Source organism: Battus philenor, unplaced genomic scaffold (assembly GCF_028537555.1).
Source record: "Battus philenor isolate CCGP_79_NKW_IND1 unplaced genomic scaffold, ilBatPhil1.0.hap1 SCAF_14, whole genome shotgun sequence".
In the NCBI taxonomy this organism is placed as follows: Eukaryota; Metazoa; Arthropoda; class Insecta; order Lepidoptera; family Papilionidae; genus Battus; species Battus philenor.
In genome coordinates, this window is record NW_027181676.1 from 491,655 (window position 1) to 503,367 (window position 11,713).

The 11,713-nt window shown below is 33.9% G+C and overlaps 1 protein-coding gene across 1 annotated transcript in view; it reads right to left on the reverse strand.

Moving 5' to 3' along the window:
- js (jiangshi) overlaps positions 1-4,044 on the reverse strand; it is a 35,717-nt gene extending 31,673 nt beyond the window's left edge. The window contains exon 1 of the mRNA XM_068761118.1: positions 3,957-4,044. Within this exon, the coding sequence (XP_068617219.1) occupies positions 3,957-3,974 (18 nt within the window). The 5' untranslated portion in view covers positions 3,975-4,044. The remainder of the gene's footprint in view (positions 1-3,956) is intronic.
- Positions 4,045-11,713: the final 7,669 nt, after the last annotated feature.

Below are 11,713 nucleotides of genomic sequence, written 5' to 3' on the forward strand. Positions count from 1 at the left end.
CGATAAAGTGAGTAAAATTGCAACCAACTTATCAATAAACCATTTATTTTCGAAGCATCAATAAAATTATAAATTCATTTAGATAATTTCATTATAATAATTAATAATTTTCTTGCATACATCTTACGTATTGATATATCATACATTTTAGCTTCCAGTTTAATAAATTTGTACTTACTACTGTTTTGCGTCTACATATCAACATATTAGATATATATGGAACATGCTATGTCTTTTATTTGACGCACAACGATGACCATCTCGCTCTTCAGCCCCTGAGCCTCACGGATGGTGAGCTTCCTTGAACCTGTCTCTGGACGGTAGCCATGGCTAATGAGAACTTGTTTATCGAAAAATAAACTTTCTAACTGGTCTTAAATTATTTTATGTTATTAAATTACACCAGTTAAATTTTTTCACATGTGGAGATTTTTTTTTTAATTTATATCATATGTGTACACAGCCTTACCTCGTTATAATTAAAAAGATAAATTGTATATTTTATTTTGAACGAATAAAGTTAATTTAAGCCTTTATAAATTACAATAGATGGTCTATTATTTCAAAATTATATTATTGTAATTTTTTATGTTCGTATTATTATTAAGTTGTTTTTAATTTAAAATTTGATTAATATTGTTGTTTGGTCTTCGGTTAAATAAAGATCTTCATTGCTTAAGATTCATTTTTTTTCGTTTCATTTCTGGAAAATCTTTGTCGAGGATTCGATGAACTACCTCTACAGGTCTGTATGACCTGCTTTGATAAGTGCTTCCGTTATTGTGAAATTCGTCACCACCCTCACAGAGTCTGCCCTTATCCTACAACAACCAGCTTATCAAGACTCTCTGGTGCCTCTGAGCTATGGCCAAAGTAGTCCAGAAGTCGCTTGTAATAGATAGTGAAGAGCCTGGTGTGACACATTTCAAATGTAATAATCTTACTTCGGTCTACCGTTTCGATTGTCCATGATTTATATGCGTATAAACAGATTGAGAATATCACAATTTTAATTGCTCATTAATATGGTGTATATGGTAGCATATATAAATATATTTTCTAGACTTTAGATGTATGCTATCGGTGTACATATTCATGTAAATAAACTTGCTGGTTGGATAAAATTTCTACTGTCATGGCCTGTCGTATACAATAGAATTGAAGAAATAAATTAGCGTAAAATGTTTCAAAGTGATCTAATAAATAAAAGATAAAAGGAAAACAATATAGGAATATTTTTTTTTTGTTTCGTTCAGTTATTAATGTTATGTGTATTCTTCTTTTCAGATGTTAGATGCCCACTGCAGGGCATAACCTCCCTTCTTTTAAGATCGACATTATGACTGGTCTTTAATTGCTCGCATCCAGCGATTTCCCACGATTAACCTAGTGTGGGACCCACCCACTGCGTCTACCGGCCCACGGTTCCCACTCGAGAACCTTTCTGTCCCAACGATTATTTCTAGCACGAGTGATGTGCCACGCCCACTGTCATTTCAGACGAGATATTCCTCGAGCCACATCGGTGACCTTCGTTCTTCTTCGGATCTCTATATTTCTGATTCGATTTCCATTACTCTATGGACGACCTTGACATTTCACGTTTAGATATAAACCTGCATAATTAGGGCCAATACGCCTACAATACGCAACCATATTTAATTTGAGATTATGAATAGGTGATAGCGTTTCTATTTTAAATGAATAAATAGCCTATGTACCAGTTCTCACAGAGGTCTATTAATTTGTTTATTGTTTAGCAGTCTTGTTAGGGAAAACTAACTTTCACGACTTCCAACAATCAATCATCTAATCTTACTATCTTAATTTTACCTCGTTCACTTGTCTATGGTGTAACAATACAAATGGCAGCACCGCGCTCTTGTTTTCTTATGTAACGTAACACTTATTGCACAAACTTCATGGTAATTACGTAAATTTAAAATTGAAATGTCAATAGCTGACCAGATGTATCTTGTGCGGTTAATCGTCAGCAATAAATCACCAAATACCACACTCCCGCCATTTTGATGGAGCAGCGGCATTTTTTAATAATTTACTTCAATTTGAACAAAGGTCAATCGGTGATTCTGCCTTTAATGGAAAAAAATAATTTCATGCGACCTATTTTGTTCAGTAATTTATTCATATAATTATCCATTCCTCGTTGGATAATTTATAGTGATTATTTATCTACGTCATTAGAAGAATGTCGGAAGACCTACATTTGCTAGGAACTAAAATCAAAATAAGTTTTGTTATAATATCCCGAACCAGAGAAACATCTTGTACCTAACTGGTCCAAGCCGATAAAAAAGTTCTTGTTAGCCAAAGCTACGGTACAGAGGCAGGCTCAAAGACACTTCGTCATCCACGAAGTTTGGGAGCTAAAGAGCGATCGTTGTTCGTCGAACAACAGACACCGTCGGACTGTACAACAGTGTCGATCACGCTGCGGTAGCAAAATCACGTCACACAAACTTGTGCTTGTATTGCACGAACGAGACTCAAATTGCGATCGCAAGGTTCATCGATGTGGCGAATATGGCAACTGCCGCACAGATACCGGCGCACAACCTAAGGATGACAGTATGAAGTAGGGAACAGGAAGTGGTCGCATGAAACGTATTTTGAAAAACTGGATCTTGTTAGGGCGTAGTTGAAATCAAACAAGACACCAATGATTTAAGTTTAAGAGACTTTGAGTAAGAGACATACTAATAAATACTATGATATGCATAAACGCAAGCAAAAAATTCGGAAGTAATAATACATATTATTTTAAAAACAAAGGCTCGGATCCTAATGTCTATAGAAAAAAATCTATTTAATATACCTTTAGAATTTTATAAATATCGTCGTTTATTAAAATTAAATAAATAAATTATTCTAAAATACTTTTAATGTATTTATTTTTTATATTTGAACGCGACAGACACTTAGTTTTGACAGTTCCAATGTCAACCAAAAATAAATTAAACCCTTTATAAATATAATATAAAATCATTTTTGGGAAAAAACTAAGGCCTTTGTCTATACAGTAGAACATTATCAGCATGATGACAGCTATGTAGTCGTCAAATACCACAGAGACTAAATCATAATTAATGTCTGCCCATCGACAATAATTCCTCGCATTTGATTTACGACAAAGCAATACATCAAATATAAACAAACATTATGACATAACTGACGTCGTGGTTATAAAATTAGGTAATGCATTGGAACAAAGCAAAAAGCGACGTCTCGTGACACTTAACCTCCTTTCGCGCCAAAATCACAAGATGGCGGCAAGCGTGTGTATACGCGGCGTCTCGTGCTAACACAAAATAATTCATAAAATGTTAAATCATTAATTTTAATATATATTTAGCATATTTAATTTTATTATGTTTACTATTTTAATAAATGTATAATAACCACATCCTTTTGTGTTGTTTTTAATCTGTATACCGGAATGTAGGTTAATATTTCTATTTAATGGAATCAGGCGTTACCTCGCGGAAGTCCATCCTAAGTAAGAAAAGGACCAATATCTAGCCACTTCCGCACATGCAGTGGTAGTCGTGCAACGAAATGCACCGCCCGCCAGCCCGGTGTAGCGTAACTCCTGAAGATGCCCCGTGGAGGGGTGAAACACGTATTGTGTAATTTGGTGGTGGCGGTTGTGTGATTCGCATTGTTTGCCGCATACGCGTTTGTCAGCGGGCTGGCGGGCGGTGCATTTCGTTGCACGACTACCACTGCATGTGCGGAAGTGGCTAGATATTGGTCCTTTTCTTACTTAAATATTTGTGTATATTCTTTATAAAAACATATTAATTTTAACAATATAATACAATTTCAATAATTTCTAGAATTAGCGTGTTTTCAATATAAAAGTGACTAAATTGAGCTAAATATCGCGAACTAGTCTTATGTTTGTACCAATAAATATACAACCAGTAAAGTCTTACCTGACATCCGGTGTCCATATCAGCGTAGTAACCGGCGACACGGCCCTCACAAGTGAATCTCGTCGGAGGAGGGTTTACAATATGGCCATTCTGTTGAAAAGAAAAAACAAGAATTAAAAAAATATTGTCCAAGTGGCAAAAAAAAAAACATTCTAAACGATGTTGATCTTTACAAAAAACCTAAAACTATAACGTAAAGGAACATATATTTTATTTATATTAAACTAAGTTTACTTAGATGTAAACTTCCAACTGATCCTACAAATATATGATGGAAGCCTAATAAATATAGGCCTAATTATATATTATTTATAAATATATTATGTACGCTGCAACGAGAACTCTATCGCCCAGCAGATCAAACGCTATATAATATCACACTACGATCGCAGACCCGCCTGCCAAGCTTGATGATTATGCCATATCTCATAGACGTCTTACGGGTAGGCCTATGCCCACACACACACATTTCGAAGGAACGCAAAATATAGAAGCAAGACTTAAATTAGAATTCCAAAGGAGCGCAAACGTTATCGTTCTAAGTAGTCTTCCAACCAAGCCAAAACATGAGTTTGAAGACCAAGATGAAATATCGAGTACATAGGAACTTGATAAATATTTTTAATCTAATTAGTAATTTTTGTTCTATGCATACAGAATTATTATTTTATTTTTAATCTGTATTAAAAAAGTCAGTGTAACCCGCGTGGACCCATGTCGCGTTCCGTCACAGCAGGCGATTTAACAAAAATGGCGTCACCGCATTGTTCTTATGTCACACGTTATTGTGCAGAGATCACCCGATATATTCATTAAATGTTAATTAATGTTTGATAATATTTATTAATTATATTTTGTGAAATGGATGTAAAACATTACATGTAATATTTTTTATAACATGATATCATTTATTAGGTATGAATTTAAATTAAATAAATACATTTAAAAAACTTTTTAGTTAAACGGTTTTTTAATACCCATATTGCGGGGGATAAAGAAAAATATGTAATCCGCCATTTTGTATCGGCGGCCGTCTTTGATTTATAATGTTATTGATTTTATTATGTTGTATTGTCATCTAAATTAAATGTGTGTACTAAATTTTTGATCAATCTGACAACGGGAAGGTGTTTAAATTTCAATTTCTAATTGACCCAAATAAATTTCGTACGGGTCGAACTAAATAAAACCGTTTAAAATATCTTTATCCAAGTTGTCATTTACATACGCTTTTGAATCGTCGATTATTTTAACATAAGCAGCAAGCTGCCACCAGCTCGAAATGCTTATTAGCTTAGAAGAGCACACCAGAAATTTAACAGTTGCTCTTTTTTTAGATGTGGATCAATAAATCAATTTCCACACATTTCGATCAACTATAACTTTTGAACACTATGATAAGATTCGTTTCCTACGACTGTGTTTCCCAATGTTGGGTCCACGTTCCACTGGGGGCAGTCTGATTGTTAAAGAGGATATTTCTAAAATGAACTCGACCTTATATATATTATATTATAATGTAAAAAATATATATGTTACAAAGGGGGATGGGGGGCATAGGAATTTTAGAAAAGCTTAGCTGGGGCATGGCACTTTATATTAAGAAAATATTATCCAACGATATATTTACAAAATAATACAATATTTCATATTTAAATATTATTAAAATAAAAAGTGAACATCATTTTAAGGATGCTATCTTTTATGAAATCACCGTATTTACAGTGACGGCAGCCACACAAGCGTCATGCAATTCAAGATTTTTAAACATTTTCTAGGATTATATTGTAACATACAAGCATGTGCAATAACCATAGAGAAATTAACTAACTCGTAGAAGTAGATTTTTATATACACACAGATCTTTCTTTGTCACTTCTATTCTTGGAACTGGTTAAATCTAAAAAAGTTGTAAGTACATTTATTTTCTCAAAAAACAACTCAAAAATCTTTGTAGAAATCATTAAAGTAAATAATTACAAAAAAGTTTGTAAAAGTTACCATTTTTTTTTAATTTCTTTAAAAAAAAAGTTTTAATAGCTTTTTCAAAATGCACTTGAACTGGACTGTCACTGCTGCTCAAATGGAATTCACAGATTTCGTAGATTTTAAGTGGCAAGACGTAAAAGGCGTCTAGTCTAAGATCTCTTGAAGCAGCGAAAGTGGACGGCACGGCTCGAGCTGCTACGTACTATTTTAGTGGATTGGGAGACCGCTGAGGTCCTAGATCGCTTCGATGAATGCTCCATGCTCTGACTAAACTCAAGGGCTCCCCCAAGGGGACAGCGGCTTTGGCTGACTCTCGATGATGATATCCGTTCACCATTCCGACATAAGGGCTCGCCTCGGTTATTATTTCCTGGCTAATATCACTACTAACTCTTCGGAATGGGATTTTTTCATGCCATACCACCAAAAAAGCCTTTTGTCATTTAATCAATAGCTAATATTTCAATGGCACATTTCCACATGATTTGGTCATATTAATACGTAATCTCATATATTTCAAAAGTTTGGTAACTGTAGTTTTAATATATGCTCAGTCAGGATTGTCTAGCGAAACCAAGCAATAAAACTGTAATAAATATGACCGACAATAGCATTTACGGTTTGTTCTCACGTTACGTGATAAACAGCGTTTTTTTTGTCTATTTTTCTTACGTGTACGCAAATGAAATAATGGCAGCTTGTAAAAGCAACCTTCTAATACAAACTAAAATACAAACGTTCATATGCGCTTGCAAGTTGTGAATACTTGCTTGCGAATACACATGTCCAATTTGTAACAATGAAATTACTTTATGTTACGACTCTTCGTATTGGATCGTAAAATCAAATGGTCTTGTTAAATTTAGATTTGTATCATAAGTTATGTAGGCTTTGAACGTTTTACATTGTATAATAATTTGAACCTGTAACATTCAGAGCGATTCTACGTTTAAAAACTTTGAAGAATTTAGAATATAGCCAATTTGTCAATTTATATACGATAGATATTGTGCAAAAGTAAATGGTATCAAAAGTAATAAACAGCCTATTATAATTAAATATTCTTTACTATTTATCTCTGCATACTACAAGCAAAAAATTCTAATTAGTGAAGATTGAACGCCTACACATTCCAAGAAAGTCTTATAAACGCTACATGGGCCGTCAGCCCCGAGAAGCGCAATCATCCTCTCTTCTTAGACACAATGGACCAGGCACCCGCATGATAAATGTCAATAAAAGATAATAGCGGACTAAGGATTGGAGATAATTACCTATTTCTAGCTGTTCCTGAAGACTGTACTGCCAGGATTTATTATCAAAGTCAACGTAGCTTTATTATATAAGATCATTACAATGATCTATAATTGTCAGATCAAAATTATGTTTACGTTAGTTCATAAAACGCCATCCACTGAGAACTAACAAACAATTCGGTGAGTTTTGTAATTGTTTTTAGATGACTTTATTAACAAAAAAAATCCTTTAAATTAAAACAATTCATTTCAAAATAATTGTTAACATAATCTGAAATAGAGTAATATATCTTTTAGAGTCTGTGCTTATAAATTTCTTGTATTACAAAGAGATATTTACCTCGTCGCTTGTTGATTTGTTATATAATCGTATATATTGGTTTACGAATGATTCCTTAGATTTTATAGACATATATTAAAGTCTCTGTTTGTGATATTAAAATAACCGTTTTTTTATATATATTTATATAGGTAGATAGATAAGTAGATACTGCACGGATGTTTTCACAATTAAATAAATAACTGAACATACACTACACGGGTATAATCAAGCCTTCAATCCGTGACCCAGTTTCCTGGTCACTCGGGTAAGGGTCCACGTAACAACGTCACTCCGCTGGGCGATTGTTAGGGTCAATTAGGCCTCGCTGACCGTCTGACGGAAATCCATTACTACCCCCATTTCCCTACTATTGTTAGATAACTTTTAAAGACCTGTGGGCAAGTAACTTTGTATACGAACCATAGATATAACAACATAATACTATATGTATTATGTTCCTATCTAGGTTATATATGTAAAAGTTATAAATAGATCAATATATAGCTCAGCAAGAAAAGGACCAATATTTAGCCACTTCCGCACAAGCAGTGGTAGTCGTGCAACAAAGTGCACCGCCCGCCAGCCCGCTGACAAATGCGTATGCGGCAAACAATGCGAATCACACAACCGCCACCGCCAAATTACTCAGAGTCAGATGACTCTGTGTTTACCACTAATCGGTGTAACATAACTCCTGAAGATGCCCCGTAGAGGGGTGAAACACGTGTTGAGTTGCACTTCGTTGCACGACTACCACTGCATGTGCGGAAGTGGCTATACTAAATATTGGTCCTTTTCTTGCTTATGATGGTCTTCCGCGAGGTAACGCCTGATTCCTTTAAATATATAGATAATTTGCTGTCAATTAAGGTATAGTATTTCCTATCCATAAATAAATAGTTTCAGAAATAATAAACAATGTAATGATAAAAATGTAAGAAAGATTCAAATTACTACATATTAAAAACTTTTTTTCTTTACTACCTATACGAGCAGTGATAGCCAAGTGGTAAGGATTGAGACTTGAGATTGTAGGTCGCGGGTTCAATTCCAGAAATACAATCTTATATAATTCACACTGTGCATTATTTATATAGGATTGCTACCACCGTTCTCTGTGTACCATAATACCATGCGATCGCTTACCAAGAGTGTCAAGAGTATCGATTATGATATATCCTAAGATATCTTGCAGGCCTGTGCTTTTCAGACTTTATACTGCTAGAAAATAATCTATTTCGAAATTAAATTAATAAAGTTAAATAAAGTCACATATTTTATAGTGATCGATGATTGATAGGTTAAAACACAAGCTTTCACATCTATTATATATCGTGTCACCCTGTATACGTCAGAAAAATATACTCTATAGTGTTTTTACATAGGGAAGATCTGTTTTGCCGATATCTCTAATATAAATACACATCCAATACAAAACAATTTCGATTTTTTTTGTTATTCGACTTATTGCGTAACAATGTTTTGGTAGAATTGAAAGCTCGCAGGTCAAGCGACAAACTCATAGAGCTATTGGAATTAGTGTTTTTCCTAAAGTTAGTTCAGTTCAAAGGTTACTTGAGAATCTAGGCTTCGTTCCTTACATACATGATTCTGGTAATTATCGTTAATGCTAAAAAAAGTTTGTTCATTAATTATAAAATGCTTTAGAACTGTCTTTTCTACTTTATGCCCATAGAAAAAACCTATTTTGATCACAGCATTATCGCGTCATCCGACGCCCACTGCCAGGAGTAGCCCTCTCCCAAAAATGGCCACTATGAGCAGTCTTGCATTCGCATCTTTGGATTTTCTGCAACCTTGACTTATTTTAGGATGTAAGAAAAAGAATTTGTGAAAAAAGAAAGAGGAATAAAAATAAAAACAGAGAGTACGAAAAAAATGCTTTGACAATATTGTCGGTAAATCTAAAAGGGGTTTCCCCACGATGCTTCTATCTGCTTCACAGATAATATATGACATATTAAAGTAAGATTTCCTTGAAATATAAAAGATATGTTTGTCTAAATAGGTATTTAGACCTTCATAGATAAAAGTAATGGTTTCTACGAGTATAATGATTGACAATTAATATATTTCTAATTTTTAGCACAATATTAATATTTGACATTAATTTTAAGTTAAATATTACATCCTATCTACACGCGCCTTGATAACAAGGCTGCCTGGGGTTCGTCAAGAGGTATTGCAACACCATTAAGGATGCCTGTTGAGTCACGGACACGGTAAACAGCTATCCGTCTTGACATAAACGTTCGATTTTCGAAAATTTATGTCAAATATTTCATTCGCGCATCCTTCGCGATAATGAGCAGACGTCAATGATGAAGTCATTGTATTAAAAATACATTGTTTTTTTTATATATGAAAGTATTAATATGTAAAAATATACGTTGGTATTTCTTATAAATAAAATCTTAAAAAAAAACGTTAAATAAAGTTGATTTAAAACAACATTAACAACAGAATTTCAATATTACAATGCCAATTCGAGATAAAGTTGAATATCAATCAAACGATTTTAAGTAATGATTTTTTTTAATGTTTTAAATTGATAATAAAAACTATTTTATAAAACACATTAATTTAAATCAAACTGGCAAAACGCGCGAAGTTCATGACAAACTGTCAAATGAGCAATTTTTTTTTAATGAAAAACTTCAATGAAATGGTTTCTACTTATGGCTTAACTTTGAGTAAGTACATTTTTTTATTTCACATGCTTAAAAATGTTTGTAATTTATATAAAAGATAACGCGACAAAACCTACTATTATAGTTGATGTGTGAGAAATATTCTAAAGGTAAGAAGATCCATAGAAGGACAAAAGTGACCTCGTCTGAATTGGCAGTGGGTCTAAAGTTTCTCGAGTGAAACCACGAGGTGTCCACTTCGTGAACCTACGACATAGTGAAACTCTTTGGATGCGAGCAGCGAAAAACCTGTCGTAGTGGCGTTCTTTGGAGGAGGCATATATATCTATAGGCTGACAAGCTGATAATGATTGAGAAGCAACAGATATTATATTTATTTATGTATTTTTTCAAAACGTGGCCAAAAGTACAGATTACTGGGTAAATTGTTTTTATGGCCCCCTCCCTCTTTTCGGGACTTCTCGTTTCCCCTGCGAAGTGGCAGGGACGGTACAATTCGAGTGATTATTTTTCATCCTATTCGTTTTTTTCACTTTCTCCTTTCATCATTTATAATATCAATCTTTCTTCACATTCAAATCGTGTCTCGTTGTCGTGTTCGTTACTAGATCACAGTTCGGTACATTATCAAAGTTTTGTACCAATAATTTCAGTTTAACTTTTATACAATTATAGCTATTTTATTATCCTTTCTTATTTGCTAAACCTATGTTGCTTCATAACTAGCTTGGGATATTGCTTGACTGTTTGAGTAAATGGTTGCAAAGAGGCTTTTGTGCACTTGGAGACTTTATTGGACACCATGTAAACCACAAAACATTACAGAGTCAATATAAAACGTTACCAACACGTGTAGTGTGACATTTTGCCGGTGGCGTCTATAGCCAGCCTTATAAGGCGCGCCATAAGCGTTTGCAATAACAGCCGGCGCCTTTGTAGGCGTATGTTTTAATGATGTCATCTTGAATATTTTCGGTGATATATATAGTAATGCCCACAATGATTTATTGATCAGATTGGAGAGTATTTTAAGAGATCAAAGTGTTCTTTGTTAGTTGCGTCGTCTATGGTAAATGTACAAGGTTTTTGGTTAAAGGAGCTGGTCATACCAAATCCTCTCGACATCTGATACCAACCCTCATGCTGTCGATCCTCGACGCCAAAGATAAGAAGAAAGATTCCTTCGTGTCCAGGAGATCACGTTTCTCAGTGATCACATAGATGCGAGGAAGAAGTGGAGGAAAAGGATCAATAATGTACATGAACTTTTGTTTCAAATACAGCTTTCAACTCTGATATGTTTACATGTATTTTCGGCACTGGTTTTAATATATGACACTTACATGGCATATTCAATTACGGACTCCTCATACAATTACAGTCATTCAATAAATAATTTATTTACATATGTATGTATCATTTACAAACATATGAAAAGGTTAAAATATTTCTACGCAATCGCAGGTACACATTTTAGTAAGCAACCTTTACTACACAGCGAAGTTACATACTTATTTA